The 21184-nt window shown below is 36.0% G+C and overlaps 1 protein-coding gene across 9 annotated transcripts in view; it reads left to right on the top strand.

Annotated features, from left to right (window-relative positions):
- Positions 1–21184, top strand: part of DPY19L3 (dpy-19 like C-mannosyltransferase 3) — a 92561-nt gene that overhangs the window by 57724 nt on the left and 13653 nt on the right. For 7 of the 9 annotated variants that reach the window (XM_006167992.3, XM_006167996.3, XM_006167993.3 and 4 more), the window contains 8 exons: positions 2986–3117; positions 5901–6002; positions 9246–9319; positions 9481–9639; positions 12446–12568; positions 13195–13306; positions 13896–13952; positions 18752–18834. In XM_006167992.3, the coding sequence (XP_006168054.2) occupies positions 2986–3117; positions 5901–6002; positions 9246–9319; positions 9481–9639; positions 12446–12568; positions 13195–13306; positions 13896–13952; positions 18752–18834 (842 nt within the window). The remainder of the gene's footprint in view (positions 1–2985; positions 3118–5900; positions 6003–9245; positions 9320–9480; positions 9640–12445; positions 12569–13194; positions 13307–13895; positions 13953–18751; positions 18835–21184) is intronic. The other 2 variants (XM_014584000.2, XM_006167994.3) reach the window with 2 other exon arrangements.

Raw genomic sequence — 21184 nt, 5'->3', positions numbered from 1 at the left:
ATGGATGTGCAGGCAGAATGTAATTTTTCCATGCAATGAAATAATATTGAATGATAAAAAAGTGCTTCTACATGCCGCACCTAGAATGGAACTTGAAAACATTGTGCCAAAAGAAGCTAGTCACAAAAGACTACATAATGTTTTATTTAATTTATTAGGAAAGTCATGAACATATGAACGTTTTCCTATACATAAATACGTCATGACTTTCCCAATGATCCAATATATAAAATATCCAGAATTTGCAAATCTGTAGACGTGGTAGATTAATGGTTGCCAGGAGTTGGGTGAGGGGAGAATGGAGAATGATATCTAATAGGTACATTGTTTCCTTCGAACTGATGAGTTCAAAATTAGACTGGTTGATAGTTGCACAATTCTAACTATACCAAAAATCATTAACTGTGTACTCTAATTGGGTGAATTTGATGGCATATGAGTTATATCTAAATAAAGTCATTATATAGGAAAAACTATTTTTTAAATTTATTTGTATTGCTTCGAGAAGGCAGCACCTAGACAGGGCCTTCAAGCTGGGATCCTAGTCCAGTTCTGCAGCCATCCAAATCATAGGAAAACCCACATAGATCCTGGCTATGAACCTGGAACCTTCCCTTATGGCTTCCACCATCATACAACAGCATCCTTAATGCCTATGTCACTGTGGCTAGGCCTGTTTTCTAACTAGTAATTCTACTTTTAGGAATCTGTAATAAGGGAATATTTTTATTCACTGATTCCTTTGATATTTATTGAGTGACACTGTTATAGTGGGTATTGCTTTAAGTGCTAGAGATACAGCAATGAACAAAGTAAGTTAACTAGTCAGATATGATCTGAGAATTGATTTTAAAAATGTTTATAATGGGAACCAGCAGTTACTGTAATGGCTATGTCGCTGGACTCCCACGTAGTTGACCATGGTTTGCGTCCCGGACCCGGTGGCTTAAAACTCACACCGGGCACGTGTGCGTGCGTGCCCAAGATCCTGAGAGGAGAATGGAGGAGAAGGGATTGCAGCGTGACCATCCCCCCTGGGGGGTGATTTCTCGCTTTCTGTCTCTATGTCTCTGTCTATCTGGCGAGCGCACACGCCCTATAGCAAAAACCTCTCCAAAAAAAATGTTTATAATAATGTTAATTATAATAAAAGCTGGAAACACATAAACAATCCAGTGGTATATAGTAGGATGTTAGGTAGACATCTAAAATTAAGTTTTCATGGAATAGCCATTGACATGAGAAAATACACTGTACAATATGAAGTATATAAAATGCTACATAGGAAATACGATAGTATATAACTATAAAGTTAATACTATATATGGCTGTTTCTTTTTTATGTTTTTCTAACTTTTCTAAATCTCCTACAGTAAGATATATTACCTTTATAATTCTAAAAACTACCAGCATTCATTTCCCTCAGTTTCCATTGACACCAAGCAAAGCACTAAAGTTGCAGGCCCTCATTTTCAGTGTTTGGTGTAGGTTTCATTCCTTTGAGGTTAAGATAACAAAATCATGGGAAAAATCAGGTTTGCTGCTGAATAAGACATATTTCTCATATACCATTATGTCTAAAGTGAAAGAAAAGGTGAATGAATAGAAAAATTATCAACTTCATTAGGGGCTTTTTTTTTTTTTTTTGGAGAGATTTTCACTGTAGGGCGCGTGCGCTCGCCAGACAGACAGAGAGAGACATAGAGACATAGAGACAGAAAGTGAGAAATCACCCCCCAGGGGGGATGGTCATGCCACAATCCCTTCTCCTCCATTCTCCTCTCGGGATCTTGGGCACGCACGCACACGTGCCCGGCGTGAGTTTTAAGCCACCGGGTCCAGGACACGAACCGCGGTTGACTACGTGGGAGTCCAGCAACATAGCCATTACGCTAACTGCTGGTTCCCGTAGGGGGCTTTTTCTTTGTGGGATTTTCATGTGTTCACATTGGTTGCATTTTGCTGCTTTTTCAGTGTCATCCTGTCAACCATTTTTATTGCATAGTTACCTTTAGTGAATACTTATTATGTATCAGGCATTTTAATGTATTGGGTCACTGGGAAAGTTATGACACTATTTTTCTATACAAAAATAGTGTCATAACTTTCTCAACAACCCAATATTACCACCTTTGGCTACTCCTACTAGACTCTTCCCATTTCTGGCATGTAGAAGGCATGGTTTATATCAGCTGATTTACATCAGAATCAGGACTGCAGTTCAGGTGCTCTTGACTCCATGGTTCATGTTCTTGGTCAGTGCACTGTGCTGCCTGCTAGGAATCTGTAAGGTGAAAACTCTTTACTACCGGAGTTTCAGTCTAATTGGAGATTAGTCACATACACATAGACAAAATGAGCAAGATATGGTACAGTCCTAATGTGTGTAGTATAGTCAGTTAGGAAGAGTCTGGCTCCATGACGAAGCAGTGATGTACTTCTCAAGGGAAGTCAGGTCCCACACAATGACCATGGTTCAGATCCCCAGTCTAGTCGTCCTGAAACACACCAGGCACACTTGTGAGCACCCAAGACTCTATGGAGGGCACTCCTCTGTCTGTTTCTCTCTCACACACACATGTGCATGTACACAAGGTTTTCTATGAATTAAAAAGAAAAAGAGCTAATAGAATGTGATAAAGTGTCAATTATTGTCTATAGCCTATAACTGCAAAAAAAAATAATAAAAAAGATTATAGTACTGAACTTGCTAATCTTGGATTACATTTATTGCACTATTTAACTTTCTACTACTTATTAGATCTATTTGTTTCTGCTTTAATGTTATAAAATGTAAAACATTGTCACTAAAAGGTTAATAAGAAGTTGGTATGCATGTGACTTAGTTTCCTTTCATAGATCGTGTTTCTCTAAGTTAGGTGTTTTTTCTGCATTATTTGTAACCTAGATAAAATTATCAACATGTCACCCAGTGGCAATCTCTCGATAAAACCTGTTTAACCATCTAAACTTATGTTGTTTCAGGCAACATGGCTGTATGGTATACAGATAACAGGTTTATTCCTGGTCTGCATTCTTCAGTTTTTCAATTCCATGATTCTTGGATCATTGCTTATCAGTTTTAACCTCTCAGTATTAATTGCAAGAAAACTTCAAGTAAGTCTTTATTTTTTAATTTTTGGTCTATAATCAGATTTTTAAAAAATTTTTATTGTATGACTTGTTGGATCTTTTTTTCATATAGCACATAAAGGAAAATTTATCAACAGATCTGTACTAAAAAGCACAGGTTGTATTATTTGCTTTTTAAAAAAAATACTTGATTTCTATTTCAAGTTTTCTGAGGTTATGTGCCATCTGTTTGTTTTGATACTTGTTATTTCATAAAAAAGTAAAACTTTGATTCAGTTCAGGGATCAGCCAGAGGTGCTTAGTTGAATATCATTTATTTAAAGTTTAAGTAAAAGAAAAAAAAATTAACTATGAACTCAAGAGTAAGAAGAAACTGTGGGAGTGTGTTCATCATAATCTTTCCCTTGGTGGATGTTGCTGTTTGATAGAGTAACACAACTTTTTATCTCCATCCTTCCTCAATATATTACTGACTTTTACACAAATTAAAATTAACTGTATGTTGAGAGTTCTGAGAATCCATATAAGTACCTTTAGAAATAAAGAATGTTTCTTAGTATAATAAAATCATTTTTAAAAACGTTGACCTGGAGACCAGCAGATTGTGTAACGGTTATGTCGCTGGACTCCCATATAGTTGAACACAGTTCGCATCCTTGCATTATTTGTAACCTAGATAAAATTATCAACATGTCACCCAGTGGCAATCTCTCGATAAAACCTGTTTAACCATCTAAACTTATGTTGTTTCAGGCAACATGGCTGTATGGTATACAGATAACAGGTTTATTCCTGGTCTGCATTCTTCAGTTTTTCAATTCCATGATTCTTGGATCATTGCTTATCAGTTTTAACCTCTCAGTATTAATTGCAAGAAAACTTCAAGTAAGTCTTTATTTTTTAATTTTTGGTCTATAATCAGATTTTTAAAAAATTTTTATTGTATGACTTGTTGGATCTTTTTTTCATATAGCACATAAAGGAAAATTTATCAACAGATCTGTACTAAAAAGCACAGGTTGTATTATTTGCTTTTTAAAAAAAATACTTGATTTCTATTTCAAGTTTTCTGAGGTTATGTGCCATCTGTTTGTTTTGATACTTGTTATTTCATAAAAAAGTAAAACTTTGATTCAGTTCAGGGATCAGCCAGAGGTGCTTAGTTGAATATCATTTATTTAAAGTTTAAGTAAAAGAAAAAAAAATTAACTATGAACTCAAGAGTAAGAAGAAACTGTGGGAGTGTGTTCATCATAATCTTTCCCTTGGTGGATGTTGCTGTTTGATAGAGTAACACAACTTTTTATCTCCATCCTTCCTCAATATATTACTGACTTTTACACAAATTAAAATTAACTGTATGTTGAGAGTTCTGAGAATCCATATAAGTACCTTTAGAAATAAAGAATGTTTCTTAGTATAATAAAATCATTTTTAAAAACGTTGACCTGGAGACCAGCAGATTGTGTAACGGTTATGTCGCTGGACTCCCATATAGTTGAACACAGTTCGCATCCTGGACCCAGTGGTTTAAAACTCACACCGGGCCCATGTGATGTGTGCCCAAAATCCTGAAAAGAGAATGGAGAAGGGATTGTGGCGTGACCATCCCCCCAGGGGTGGTTTCTTGCTTTGTGTCTGTCTGGCAAAAGCATATGTGCCCTATAACAAAAAAATCTCTCTAAAAAAAAATAATAATAAAAATACAACAACTGATTGACCTGGTCTTTTGGCTTTATTATATATCTAAATTTCTGAAATTTCCATGAGACTTAGGAGTCCTTTGCTTTTCCTCAAATTGTGGCAGAAGTCTCTTTTATCATATGCTGTGAATGTTTCTTTATCAAAAATTTTGTTTTACTCTTTAGGAAGAATAAATCCTTTTTCTTATTAGTCTTTAGAGTAAAAACTGGTGTGGAAAATGTGAACAAGGATTTTTTTAAATGGGCTTTTAGTTAACTGTCAAAAACAGTAGGTCTCGGGACCAGCAGTTAGTGTAATGGCTGTCACTGGAGTCCCATGTAGTCAACCGCGATTTGAGTGCCGGGCCCAGTAACTTAAATTCACGCCAGGCACGTGTACGTGCGTGCCCAAGATCTCGAGAGGAGAATGGAGGAAAAGGGATTGCGGCGCGGCCATCCCCCCTGGGGGGTGATTTCTCGCTTTCTGGCTCTCTCTCTTTTTCTGGCGAGCACATGTGCCCTAGAGCAAAAACCTCTTCCCCACCAAAAAATAAAAACCAAACAAACAAACAAACAAACAAAAAACAGTAGGTCTCATTCATCCCTTTTAATTATAAGTAAACATTATACATGTTGAACATCTTAGATATTATACTTAACAAGGTCTGACATTACCTGAGGATCAAAAAAAACACAGTTTACTGTTATTATAAATGTGTCTTTTGTTTAATTGGGTTAGAGCTGTGTTGGATAAATGGGATAAATGAGGTAACAGTTTTCTCAGTCAGCATTTTCCATGTACCTTCTAAGTGACAGATATTAGTCCTCTAGTTGCAAAGGTCTTTTAAAAAAAAAACTCCGATTGTGAAGATCTTAAAAAAATATATATAAGAAAGAAAAAGACTAGAACGTATTTCCTGATCTTATGGAGCTCATTTTTAAGGAATTTATTACCAGAAGATTAAAAGTACTAAGACAATATAACCTCATGAAGATTAGTAAGTTATATTTTTACCTATATGTTGCATGGTATAGTGTTTTTCAATCCTGAAGTAATCTCATCATAAGTGTTCATGAAGTTATAGCAAAATTTAAGAATTAAAATACAACTCTTTTGATTTCCAGAAAAATCTGAAAACTGGAAGCTTCCTTAATAGGCTTGGGAAACTTGTTTTACATTTATTTGTGGTTTTTTGTTTGACACTTTTTCTCAACAATATTATTAAGGTAAGTTAACAAAATGACACTTGATGTATTTTTTTAAATTTTGACATTGGAGTTAAATTTTGAAACTTTCAATTTAAATAATTAAGTTTTTATTTTATAAAGTAGTTAGCATCACTGAAGAGCTATTTAAGTTTTACCTTTAAATAGACTCAGTTAGTGTTATTTTGATTTGTTTTGTTTTATAACCCTGAGGGTACATGAGCTTACCAGAGAGATACAGAGAGGGAGAGAAAGCACCCACAGTTGGGCGTGGCCACACTGCAATCCCTTCTCTTCCATTTCCCCATCCCACTGGGATTCTGGGCATACACGCACACGGACCCAGCATGTTTCCCAAGCCAGGTGGGGCTGAGACTCAAACCACGTGGTTGACCATTTGAGATCCAGCTTTCTTAATCACCAGACTGTGGTACTAGCCCTGAGCAAGCTCAGTTTTAACTGCTTTGATAACAAGGATTATTTTGTTGATTTTAGTCATTGATTAACTAAGTATGTTCTACCCTGAACTCAGCTTTTAAATTATTACACTTTTTGGGGCCGGCAGGTGGCGTGATAGTTAAGGTGCAAGAGTCCCACGTTGCTGACCATGGTTCAGATCATGGACCTGGCAGCCTGCTTTCTCCCTTTCCTTTTCTCTCTGCCTCTCGCTGATCAAATTAAAAGTTAATAATAACTAGTAAAGTTAAATAAATAATTCTAAAATAATTTTTAAAAATTATTAAACTTTTTGGAAGTGCAACTTTAAAAGCATTAGAGAAAAATTTCTCTGTAAAAATTCTACTTTTAGAGAGTTTATTACACTGTGGTACTTTGTAAAAGTGACATGATTTTTATTAGATTCAGTTAATAAATAATCTAGCCTTACTTTCTAAATCCTGTTAGAAAGAAGAGTGGGGCTCAGTTTTGGTAGATGTTCCCCAACACTTAACTGACTTAAAATGAACAACCCTGGGGCCAGCTTGGTGGCTTAGCAGTAACATGCCACTCAAATGAAACTGGGTTCCTAGAAACAATTGCAGGTTCAGTTCCCCAGTCTACCTGTACTAATCAGTCATGTTCACCCATAATCCTGGCTGACTGGAAAGGCCAAAGTGAATAGTGTCATGAGACCCTGCTTGTCTGTCCTTTTCCCTCCTCTCTTGTGTCTTTCATTCTCATCACAAAAAAAAAAATAATAATTTTTTTGTTTTTTTAAAGAATTGTTTATTTATTCAATTTGTTATTATTTTTTTTTTAATTTGACCAGAGAGAGAGAGAGGAAGGGAAGGTGAGAAAGCAAGCTGCCATGTCTGGGACTCAAACCATGGCCGACCATGTGGGAATCCAGCACATTTAACCATCATACCACCTGCCGGCCCCCCCAAAAAAGAATTTTTTAAAAAATTAACATTCCTTGGGGCTGGCAGATAGTGTAGTGGTTGAGGGCACTGGACTCCCTCACGGCCGACCACACAGTTCAAGTCCTGGACCTGGCAGCTTGCTTTCTCACATTCCCCCCCCCCTTTGTCCCTCTCTGATCAAATTAAAAATAAGTAAATAAATAGAATAATTCTTTTTAAAATATTAACAATCCTATACAACAGAATAACTCAGTAACTTATGTATTCATTTATTGTATGTCTAGTAGATGCTTTGGTAAAAAAAAATTAAATTTAAATGCCTTGAGAGACTTAGTTTAGTGTGCTTTTTTTTTTTTTTTTTCCAAGCTTGTTTTTGGGGGAGGAGTGAGAAATCACCCTCCCCTACACCCAAGGGGTGTGGCCACACCACAATCTCTTCGTCATTCTTCGCTTAGAATTTGGGCACGTGTACACATGCCCAGTGTGACTCTCAAGCCACTGGGTCTGGGACTCAAACAGTAAAGCTGGGCCGTGTGAGATCTAGCGCCTCAACCTTCGCATCACCTGCTGATCCCATGGTTTTTAATATTTCACAAGAAAAAAAAATTGGGGGCATGGTAGTTCATACTACCATGGCTGAGGCCACCTAGGAGAACCAGGAAAAGCTGACTATGGTGGCATATACCTGTAGTCCGCAGGTACTTCAGAGGCCGAAGCAGGAGGATCACAACATAGAGAGAGCTTGTCTGAAAAGAATACCACACGTACATATATGTGCATACATGTACACACAGCATAAAAAAGGAGAGAGAAAAACCCTCCTTACTCAGCCAAGCACATTAAGTACCTCACACCAGGACCTCGTCACTGTGTTCTTAAACTCTGTTTTAAACTGTTTAAGAACTCAGTTCAGTACTTATCAGAAGCAGGTATTTGAGCCAAACAATCTGCATATCTGGAAGATTGGATAAAAGATAGTTCATCCACTCTGGGTCATTTTTTGACTCCCCAAAGAATTACTTCTATTGAATGCACTTGGTGTTTTGCCAGAGACCTACAATGAGAGGAATTATGAAAAATAGTCTGAACTCCTTGCTGTTTTTATTGTACCCATGGGAAAAAGCAATACTGAGTATCAGTTCTAGGTCTTTTAGGATCTCTTCTGAGCAAGTGGTTTCTTTTTATCTATGACCCTTTGAGTAACATAAAAGCTTTTATCTCCCTCTTTGCATTTTCTGCTAGAATACATAAAACCCGATTTGTGGCTCCTCTCTAATGAATATATTTTGTATACTAACCTCAGTTCTGACTTCATCTTTTTTTGTTCTTTTATTCATATCTTCATTTTCCTTCTGATAAAATTTCTTTACTCTTTATGCTCTATGACTTTTTATAAGCCATAGATTAAAATAAAATTATGTTCATTAAAATTACAGTCAGTAATGATGAACACTAACATTTTTTCACTCCTTGATGAATGTCTTTGAGTGAATGAGTTAGATCAGTTGTATCTGCAGGTCAAAAAAACTAAATCTAGTCAGGCCTCATGGACTATATCTGTTTAAGGTTTCAAAGTATCATATTGTTGGCTTCTGGTCAATTTTTAAGAATTGTACTCACTATGTTTCAACCATCTCCCCAAAAAAGCTCATCTCTTACCTATTTTGCATATTGAACTTATGCATCAGGTGTTTGAATAAAGGATTATGCTTAAAAGGTGGAGGGGACCATTTGAAAGTCCCTGCTTTAGAATTCCTCTGTCCTAAGAACAGCTGTGAGCGTTTGCTAATTTTACACACATTCGCACAGACTCACCTGTGACAGTGGACGCTGAATATATATGCACCTATTCATTGGTGCCTAAAATGCTCTCAGTGATGTTTGTTTTCTCTCTCCCCGACAGGTCATTCTTAATCTGAAGTCAGATGAACACATATTTAAATTTCTGAAGGCAAAATTTGGGTTTGGCGCCACAAGGTACGAGTGAACTAAAATCTGTTGGGTATTTTATATTAAATCAGCAGGGACTTGAAAACTTGAGGCGTCATTGTGCGTTCAGTTGTTCATTGCAGGCTCATTTTGAGGAAAAACACTATGTCCTGTGGAATCTAATGCTGTGCTTTCCGTTTGTTCCCTAGGGATTTTGATGCAAATCTCTATCTGTGCGAAGAAGCTTTTGGCCTCTTGCCTTTCAATACATTCGAAAGGCTTTCAGATACTCTGCTTTTCTACGCGTACGTTTTTGTCCTGTCCATCACTGTGATTGCAGCGTTAGTTGTCGCCTTTCATAATCTCAGGTATGGCATATTTCTAAAGTCTCACACGGTTCTGTGTTGCAGAGAAGTTGCTAGGCTGAAATTCAGAATCTCAGACACAGAACAGAGGAGTTTTGTTCATCCTAGGAGAAACTTGTTAAGAGACAGCAAAGACTAGTGTTTAAGTCCCGGCTCACGCACTTGAGACGAAGGTGGTATTCGAGCCAGTTATTTAACCTTTTGGTATTTTCATTTTCTTGTCTATAGAATGTGAATACTAGGAGTATTGTACTCTGCAGAATATTATGAGAAATAAAAAGTTTAAACAAGATAAAGTATTTAGAATAGTATTTCATGCCTAGAGTATTTTGTAAATGTTAGCTGTCAGCTAGTGTTATAGTTGACTCACGCCCATGTTGTTCGTATTATTCATTTCCTCAGTTATTCTACCTTCTTCGTCTAGCTGCTTTCTTTCATTTCTCACGAAATATCAAGAGTTAATTATCGTTCATTTGTTTTTTTACACTTTGTTTCAGGGCTCATAAATTGGAGTGGACCATAATATTAGTATCTACTGAAAATTTTAAGTAATAATTGCCCATTTTTAAAACTTGCATGCCTACCAGCCTACTGAGAGGAAAAATCAATGAGTGTAAAGGCTTTTTAAAAACTTGTAGGATGCCTACCTACCCAGCCAATGGTTTTTTTTTTTTTTTTTTGCATTTACTATCCCATGTTAAATTGAAAGAAAATTAAGTGTGAGAAGTTGAAGCTACTGTCATTTGTGAAAACTTAATGAAGCTCACCAGGAAGCCCTTTTTCTGTATAGTTACCTTGCCAATTAAGGTGCTTGTGAACTGTGATTCGCAGCCACAAGAGACCTGTCATTAAAATGAATCCAGATCACTTGAGGTGTTTTATGATTATTAAGACTGAAGCAACATTGAACCATGAAAAAATATTTCACTGACTATAAACTATTTTAGTATCTTTCAGAAGTGTTCTTTTTTATACTAGCCCAAGATAAAATTTAGCCCTATGAAAGTAGATGGAAATTATTCTAGACAGTGTAATTTAGTATTATTCCAGACACACCAAGTGTCGACAAGATTCTAGACTGCATACCAAGCAGGAAGTTCAGTTGGCCTGCAGTATCTTTTGGAAATGTCTGCCATGCTCAGGGCGACTCTGAGCCATCTCTGGACGCCGATTTGGTATATGATCATAGATAAAGATTTTAGAGCATCCTCATCTACCAGGTAGGACTAGTAGGACTTTATTAGAGGAAAAAGCACTACTTTAAAGTAGCTAAAGAATTATATTTATATGAAATATCTTTTAAGTAATTCGAGGGGGTTTTACTAATACCAAATATTTAAAGTATTTCCATTTTTAGTACTATGAAAGAGATGATACCATTACATATATACAACACATCTGCATTGGTGTAAAGGATACAATTGAAAGGGACACTGTTTTGTACTCATGGAATTAATAAGAGTTTTTCAACTTGGCTTAGGTAGGAAAGAGTTGTTGGAGAATTCTCCCAAATATCAAAAGCCTATGCTCTCCTTGTTTGGGGTAATCTTTTAGTATCAATATAGAAGCTAGTTCTGAGGTTCTGGTATTTAACATTTAAGTAAAAATCACTACTGATCATGAAAACTGCCTTAGATTATCATCCTAATTTTCCTTTGAATCTACAGTGGTAAAAAGAGGATTTCTACAAAGTAAAATTTCTCTAGTTACATAGAGAAACATCATATATATCCAGTTCTGTTGGATTTGTATAGAAGGACCAGTAGAGCCTTTATGAAAGTATTTTCGTCTTAAACTCAAGGCCATTGCTGTTTTCTTTTTCTTTCAATATAAATTTTGCAGAATCTGAACTCACTCATCAATCTTTAACATCACTAAAGTGGACAGAGTCAGACAGCATGAGTTTCCCAGTGTGATACAAGGTAGAATATGCTCATATAGTCCATGGGGGAAAAAAAGAAAAAGAATTTGATTCTGATAAATCTCTATACCTTGTTTACAGGAAGCATAGAAATGGAAAAGTGTATTAAACACCACGTAATGAGGCAATTATCCAAACCCATAGCATGGGAAGAGTCACAGGACAAACACTACACTTCCTTCAGCAGATAAATGGCCTTTAAAAACAAAAAAAAAGGAGGAGGATACTTTTATATATCCAAAGATGTTTAAAGAGATATTATCAGCAAACTGAAATGTACAAGCTTTGGATGCCGATTCAGAGAAACTGCCTGAAAAATATATTATTACAAATAAGAGAAATAGAACAGAATTTGGTATTAGATAATGTTGAAGAACTAAGGTTAATTTTATTGGGTATAATAATTTTAATGTGACTATATTTTAATAGAAGTTACCCACTGGACATTTATAATGAGGTATTGGTAGGTTAAAATGTGTTTATAAAGGAACTGAACTCCAAATTTATGGATATATTTTACCTTTGCATATTTGTAAGAAATGGAAAAATATAATTTATAAAACATGTTTAAAGATCTCCAATTTCAGAAGAAATTCATTTCTTTCAATGTTTATTAATTTAAAGATTTAAAGCACTTAATACTTTAGATTTCTACTTAATGTATGTGAAATTTTAGTTATTCTAATTACTAATGCATTTGTATTGTGACAGTTAGCCTCATAAACAAATTCAAAGTTCATCAATGCTAATTCAGTTCATCCTGGGGAAATAATACATTTCTAAATATATAATCACCTAAGTTGCCTATATTTTCTTTCTTTACAGATATTTTACTAAATTAAAAGTATATAGTCAGCTTTAATTTTATATGTTTGCTATTTTATTTAGTGATTCTACAGATGAACAATCCCTGGGTAAAATGGGGAAATGTACGGTTGACCTGAAACCAGAAACTGCCTACAACTTAATACATACCATTCTGTTTGGATTCTTGGCATTGAGTACAATGAGGTATTTTTGTCTTACCTATTTATTTATTTTTTAATTTGACTATTCTTTTTTTTTTTTAGCTATAGGGCGTGTGCACTTGCCAGAAAGAGAGATAGAAAGCGAGAAATCACCCCCCAGGGAGGATGGCCATGCCGCAATCCCTTCTCCATTCTCCTCTGGGATCTTGGGCACGCATGCACATGTGCCCGGCATGAGTTTAAGCCACCAGGTCTGGGACTCGAACTATATGGGAGTTCAGTGATATAGCCTTTCTACCAACTGCTGGTCCCATAATTTGACCATTCTTAATGTTATTTAGCAATATGATTTGGAAACTGACAGTCACCTTCATTAATGACTATAGTTCCCATAAAATTAACCTTATATATATCTTCAACCAGTATAAAAATATTATTTATAATCGGCTTTCTTCCTAATTATTAACAAACACTCCTATACGTTTTACTTACATGATAGTTTTCAAAAGGCAGTGAAATTTATCACTAACCCTTTGGCAAATGGCTTTTGCATAGTTTTAAGGAAGAGTTTACTGCCACAAGCCGTAAAACTGCCTTTACAGCTATCTCGGGCTCCTGGTTAATACATACCTAGTACTTGTTGACTTTTGCTTGTTTGTGTTATTACAGAATGAAGTACCTCTGGACATCACACATGTGTGTGTTTGCATCATTTGGCTTGTGCAGCCCTGAAATATGGGAATTACTTCTGAAGTTGGCCCATCTTTATAAGCCAAAGAGGGTCAGTGCTATCTATTTTTTCATTGAACTTTATGACTTTTAATATTTCTTTTATTTCAATTATTTTTCTTCAGTTGTCCATTTAGGAGTCAGATAAAATAGATACTAAAATTTGAAACTAAAAATAGATAATACACTAGATTTTATAAGGAATTTTTAAATAATTTAATTTTTATTCATTATTTAATTTTCCCCAAACTATAATTTGATTCATTATATAGAATCTGGAAATTAAAAAGACACAAAAAGGAAAATTAGTAATTACCAATAATCCCCTTATTCAGAATTATAACCCTTGCTGTTATATTCTCCAACAAATAATTATAAGTGTATGATCACTCAGGTGTAATGGCCTACAAATGTAGTTTTAAATTGTTCTGCCCTGTAAATTCACTAGGTGGCAATATGGTAGAAGCTACAAATATGAATGATTAGAACCCTTGCATTGAGTCAGTTATTTTGCATGTTAGAGGCTTATGCTCCTTTGAATTATAATTTTATTATTTAAAAAGGTATATATTTACAAAGTGAAACTGTAAGGCAACAGTGTTCAAAATACTTGTAATCTAAATAGTGTCTCTCTTACATAGATATGTATAATGCGATATTCAGTACCAATATTAATACTGCTGTATCTGTGCTATAAGGTAAGGCTGATTTTCCTCATTCTTACTCATCTGTGTAACAGAATAATCGCTTTGGCTTTGAAATATTTTTTATATTATTTGGCAAATAGAGTGGTTTGTGTTGGTTGTAATGATCTCCTTAGGTTCTTGTAATTGGCATTGATAGAAAAACTGTCTGGTTACCTGTGTTTTTGTGTTTGTTTTAATGTTTTTGCCGTAGGGCATGAGTGCTCGCTAGAGAGAGAAAGAAAAAGAAAGAGAGAGGAAGATGGAAAGTGAGAAATCGCCTTATGGGGGGATAGCCATGCCACAATCCCTTCTCCGTTCTCCTCTTAGGATCTGGGGCCACGCGCAGGCACACACACACACACACACACGCACGCACGCACCCACACACACACACACACACACACACACACACAGAGCGATTTACAAACCTCTGGTTCTGGGACTCAATTCACAGTTGACTGTGTGGGAGTCAGTATAACCACCATGCCACCTGCTGGTTCTCACAATAGTTTTTAGTTAAGTTAAAGCATTCTAGCAAACCTTTTAGCATTTAGTCATCCTAATTAAGTATGGTTTTAACTTATGATTCAGCTGATGCAAATTCTGAAAATGTTTTCAGAACTATTTTGAAATGAGTAAAACAGAAAAATTATTTTCCTCTGTTAACTGATTTATATAGAGAAAATATATCTCAGTTTAATCTTCATATTTTATTAGATGCTTATCTTTGTAAGAGAACTAGACATAAATATAGTCTAAGATTAGGCATTTTTTATGTTTTTCAGTTTCAGTAGGAAGTATAAAACTTCTCATATATTCAGTTGACTAATTTCTGAAATAACATTAGCTGGTCTTCAACTGTGTAAATTCCCTATCAAAACAATGATCATTGGTCAAATGGAGTATTTTTCCACATCTTTGAGATTTAGAGGCTCAAAAATGTCACCTAGGCAGGTAGCACAGATTGTTTTATGCAGTTGAGCTCTTGCCCTATCTCTCTCTTTTTTTTTTTAAAGCCTTACACATTTTTTACGTTTAGATTTTTCTTTCCCTTCAAATTTTATTTTCAGTTAGTGCAGTAGATGTCAAATTCTGCTGTGTAGAGCTCTTGATTTGGGGTTTGGGAGGTTGGTTAAAAGCATGGGGTCATCTTGCCAATAGAGCTATTGTAGCTCCATGTTTGATTTTATTTTATTTTTTTTTATAAGAGTTTGTGAAACAAAGGATTTTGGTTTAAAATAAATAAGTAAAGTTTGATATCACTATCTAGTATATATCTCAGAAACTCATGTTTGATCATGTTCCTACCTGTAGAACATTTATAATTATAGGCAAACTTCTGTGCTAACTCCTAGACACTGGAAAATACAGCAATAGATTTCTACCTCCCTGCTTCTGGGCTTTTTATTGCTCTAATGTAAATAAGTTAAACTTTTTAACAACATCTGGAAAGCAACAATTAAGGATTAAACAGAGTATATATCTATCTAATGGGGAATCAGGTAACTACCTCCACACATTGATTTTGAGGATTAAAACACCTTCATCACAGAAAAGATAGATTTCATCATCATTCTTGTTGCACTGAAGATGAATGCAAACTATAAAATCTTTTCCACTGCCTATGTTTATGTAGGCTGAGTTCCTTTATGTCTCAGCTATTTACTGAAAAAAAATTTTTTTTTCTTTTTAAAGCTGAGGATTTAGGTCTCTTGTTCTTAATTAAACTGAGGTAAGGACACTGTACAGGAATATAAGCTATGCCATTTAGTGTTTTTGAAGTACAGTGTCCAGATGGAGTAGCATCACCTGGGAATTTGTTAGAAATACAGATATTTGGGTCCCACTCCAAACCTCCTGAGTCAGAAACTCTGGCAGTAGAATTCAGAAATTTGTGTTTTAAACACCCCTCCAGGTGATGCTGATATACCCCCTTTTGAAACCCCCGCCATAGTGTTAACAGGGATTTTTGACAGTGATACCATTGGATTTTGGTCAGATAATTCTGTTGTAGGGGCTATCCTGTATATGTGGGATGTCTAGCAGCATGGTATCTTTTACTCACTAGTTGACAGTAGTACCTTACTATTCATGACAACCAGAAATGTCTCCAGATATTACCTGCCATCCTCTGGGGCAGGAGGTAGTGGTGGCAAAAGCTCTCCCCTCCCTCCTCTTGAGAACCACTGCTATAGAAGAACCAATGACAGTACTAAAAAAAACCCATCACACCCAGGATACCCATATAGATTTTCCCTGAGTAGGAGAGTTAGTACAGTATCTGAATCTTTCATAAGACTGTTGGCCTAGTCTCTGTTGGTGTAAGACTTCAGGAGAAATCTTAATGCGTCCAGCCTTCACCCTATAAAATAGATACTTCATTTTCTCAAATTTACAAAATATAAAATAACAGATAAAATAAAGGTGTTAGGGCCAGACAGTGGCATGATGGTTAAAAGAGCTGGATCCCACATGGCCAATTCTGTGATTTGATTCTTGGACCCAGCGGCTTAAACAACACACCAAGCATGTGTGCATGTGTGCCCAAAATCCAGAGAGGAGGATGGAAGAGAAGGGACTGTGGTGTGGCCATCCCTGTTGGGGGGTTCTGTCTCACTTTCTCTCTCTCTCTCTTTCTCTCTCTCCCCACCCCGACTCTCTGTCTCTGGCAAGTGCATGTGTCCTATAGCAATTTTTTAAAAAGGGACCCGCAGTTGGTGTAATGGCTATGTTGCTGGACTCCCATGTAGTCGACTATGGGCCGAGTCCCAGATCCGATGGCTTAAACTCACTACGGGTCCATGTGCGCACGAGCCCAAGATCCCTGAGAGGAGAATGGAGGAGAAGGGATTGCAGTGTGGCCATCCCCCCTGGAGGGTAATTTCTTTCTTTCTGTCTCTCTCTGTCTTTCTGGCAAGCGCACATGCCCTATAGCAAAAACCTCTAAAAATTAAAAAAAAAAAAAAAAAGAAAGAAAGAAAATGAAGATTTATATATTAGGGGTTACCCTGAAATTGAATATTTTTCCAACTATTACAGATTTCTCTGTAAGTAATGTGAATTCATATATTTCAAAGCCTGATTTGAGTTTTGCATAGTAATTATAAATGAGGGTTTCAAAATTTTGGTTCATAATACCACTTTTGTTATATCTTCCTTTAGAATAATCCTATTAAAAGGGGAAAAGTTTGTACTCTGCAGTTATGTGCTTGCTTTCTTCACTCTGAAGTTAAGAATTTAATACCATTATTACTTGGGACTTGTTTGATTTATTTGGATCACTGAAGTCCTATGTAATGTACTGCTGATCAGTGAAAACAGCATTTAGTGAACTTAACATTTACTTTAATATTAAGCAGTTGTCCACAAAACTCTTAATAGAGTTTAACATTTTCAGAATTAATTACTGTTACTTTCTATCTTGAAAAATACCTAATATTCATTGAGTTCACAGATTTCAAATATATTTTATACTAAAAGAATTAGAGCATTTTATGTTAAAGTAGATTATCAAGTTAATAGAGAATATAGATAATTGATATATTACAAAGGTATCACGTCTTCAGTAATTTTGACTGCATGTCTTCCAAAACTAGAACCAGAAGTGCGGACACCTAATTTTCTATCGCTAGTAATTTTCCTGATTCACCCACTCAGGAGACAAGATGTGAATGAGCAGTAAAAATGGTTAAAAAATGAAACGACAGATAAAGAAAGTGATAGGGCTAAGAACACAGCCATAGACCAATCAGGTGCTATTTTGATTCTGTGTACTAACTCTTAAATAACATTATTATATATTCAACATCAGTAAAGCATGGATACTTGTCATTGGTCTTCTGTGCCAATATGTGACGTGAATTCTGCAGTTAACCTAGGAATGTATATAAATTATCTAGTCTTGTAAGTCAATCATCTTTTGATAAAACAATGATTAAGTAATTGCTGAATTAATCTAATGAGTTAGATTAGTGGTGGGTTCAACATGTAATTTTTACATCATATCTGTATGATATAAATGAGGTTGACCAGAAGATATCAATAATATAATAGTCAAACATACTAGATTTTCCTGGAGAGTCCTACTTTCAAATATTCTTCTCTTCCATTCTCCTAGTAACTATAGTAATATACACCAAACCATGCGACTAGATATTCACAGCATTGTGCAACAAAAGGAGGCTGGATTGGGTTCTGAGTCATGGCTGGTGAGCTGGTTAAGTCAGGTGTCTCTCTTAGCCAGTTCCCGCACTTAGTAGAACGAAACAGAAATCCCAGTGGAGGTGCTGCCTGCGGTGTCATCAGTCTCGTGGGTTATAGTGAGGATAAATGAAATACTGTAATCAAAAGCATTTTGCAACTAGAATGTGCTGTCTCCACAAGGGATGTTCTACTTTTAAGGGTAGATTGCACGTGAGTTACATTTTTCTAAAATACTGTGGGATTTGTCATGTTTGGTATTCCCATCTTATGAAAATCATGTCTTACTAGACATTTAACACCACATACAGTAGCATTTTTATTAAAGGGAAATAACTCATTTTAAAAACTTGACTATACCACTAGTCCTAGTTTGCTTCACCCCAAGATAATTTCAGAAACTTCTCAGACCTTGGCTTCCTTTTGCTGGGAGGGCTGACTGCAGAAGATGAGTAGTTTTGTGTTCCAGTTGCCATGTTTATTTAGTTCTCAAGTGTTATGCAGTTTCTCTCTCTCTCTCTCTCTCTCTCTCTCTCTTTTCTTAATCTTTAGTGATAGTTGTGGGTATGGGGGTGAATTTTGTTTTCGTTTTGTTTTGTTTTTAATTTCAGTTCTGGCCAGGAATGATGGATGAACTCTCCGAGTTGAGAGAATTCTATGATCCAGATACAGTGGAGCTGATGAACTGGATTAAGTAAGAGGATATTTTTTAACCTTTAAAATTTTAAGTGCATTTTTAAATGTCACTGTAGACCTGGTTTATGTAGGTTTTTTTTTTTTAATTCGTTATGAAGAAACATTCATTCTTAATTTTCTTTACACTCTATTTATAAGTAACATCTTTGCATTAAGGAAATATTCTCTCCAACTATACATGAAGAAAAGAAAATAACCATTTGGGGAGGGAAATAAAATCAGGGAGTATATTTTAAATCACTGACAGAAGTGGAAATAAAATTTTATTTGCCATATATGTTGAAACTTACAGTTTTATACTGTCTGTTAGTTTTTATTTTTCTTCATTTTAATAACATGCAGATATTCTGACAAATTAATATTGGCACTCGAAAGTTCTTTTTTTGTTAATTATTTTTAAATTACACAGTAAACCACAGTTAGAGTCATCATAGTCCAGTGAAGGTTTCATTTTAACTAATCAGATTGCCCAAGCATAGACCTAGAGAAGATTTAAAATATAGAACTGCAGCTTTTCTTCTCTTGAACATGGTAATGTCTTAGCATTATATTGGTTCGTTCTTTCACCTGCACTTCATCGCTTTGCCTCATTGAGCATTCCACATCCAAATGAAATGCTTGTGTTTCAAAGCTTTGTTAATGAAACCTGCCTTCCACCAGCAAAAATAAACTTTTCTACCCAAAACAGCATTCCCATACCCAATAATACTGTTTTCCCTACTTTATAGCCAAAAAGCGGCAGTGTAATTATTCACACATAAATAGATGTTGCAAATCTTATGTGGCATATTCTGAAAGCATTGGCTGTATTGTCTCCATCACTTAGGATTTTAGTAGCCATATTGGCACTTGCTCATGACTAATGCTTACTAACCAGTACAGTTTAGCACTGCTTGTGTATTAAGAGATGGTAAATGTTTGATAGCTTAGGTCTCCTGAGTGCAATACATGGATTTTATAGAGATTTATGGCCAAAATATATATGTGGCTTTGGTCCCAACGTCGTGCTGGGTTTGACTAGATGCAATGAGTATAATTTTTCACATATTTCTAGTGCTGAGAATGCTAAGCAGTACTTTGTCTTTATTTATTTATTTAATTTTAAATCATGGCAGACAATTATAGAGTAAATAATTCCTTCGGTATTTATAGTATATGGAAAAGGAGGGTTATTCATATCAAGCAAAGCTAATTATTTTTGCATTAACTATAGTCAGTTGGAAACTGATAGCACATCCATCTGAAAGCGGGGCTGATGTGGTCTGTTTTGAAGGTCATACCCTAGATGATGGTGGGTGGCTCTCGTAGACTGACCTAGATTAGCATTATAAGCACTTTCACCCTCTAGTCTTTCAGGAACTGATTTTAGAGTTACTAAAGGGCAAGGGGCCAACAGGTGGCCTGGTAGTTAAGGGGGCTGGACTCCCACATGGCCAACCATAGTTCGAGCCCTAGACCTGGCAGCTTGCTTTCTCACTTTCTCTCCCTCCATTCCTCCCTCCCTCCCTTCCTCCCTTCTTCCCTCTCTGGTCAAATTAAAATAAAGTTAAATAAAAATAATCCTTTAAAAAAATTTTAAGGGCGAGCAGGTGATGTCAAAGTTAAGGTATTGGATCTCACGTGGCCAGCGCTGCAGTTTGGGTCTCGGACGAAGCAGCCTGAAAAACACACTGGGTGCATGTTGTGCATCCCACAACCCCATGAGGAGAATGGAAGAGAAGGGATTAGAGTGTGGCCATTCTCCCTGTGGGGTGGTTTCTCACTTACCCCTCTCTCACTGTCTTTCTCTGCTATGCACATACCCTGTGGTTAAAAAAAAAAAATCTAAAAACGAATTTCAGTATAGGAGCCAGCAGGTGGTATGGTGATTGACGTGCTGGATTCCCCCACATGGCTGACTGTGTAGTTTGAGTCCTGGACCTGGTGGCTGGAGAATCACATAGGGTGTGTGTGCCTAAGATTCCAGGAGAAATATGGAGGAGAAGGAATTATGGCATAGCCATCCCTCTTGGGGATGATTTCTCTCTCTCTCTCTCTCTCTCTCTCTCTCTGTCTGTCTCTCTCAGGAGTACACATGCCCTGTGGCAAAACCCTTTTAAAAATTTTAAAAATTAAAAAAAAAAAAAACCAGAATTCCTTTAGCAGAGCCCAGCATAGACTTTGGCTGTTTGAAACTAGACATACGTATTTGTGTTGCCTCTATTTTTATGCTTTTTCTACCAAAAAATACTTAAGGCAACATTTTTGGGTGTCAGAAAATGCTGAGGGATTATCCTGGAGGTAAAGAAAATAGCATGTTGATTATTCCACTCATGTGGGGAAGTGGAACTCTCCTTTTACTAACAACT

Source organism: Tupaia chinensis, unplaced genomic scaffold, assembly GCF_000334495.1.
Source record: "Tupaia chinensis unplaced genomic scaffold, TupChi_1.0 Scaffold145396_1, whole genome shotgun sequence".
In the NCBI taxonomy this organism is placed as follows: domain Eukaryota; kingdom Metazoa; phylum Chordata; class Mammalia; order Scandentia; family Tupaiidae; genus Tupaia; species Tupaia belangeri.
The sequence above is the reverse complement of the archived record's forward strand: the minus strand, read 5'-3'. Positions and strand labels throughout refer to the sequence as shown.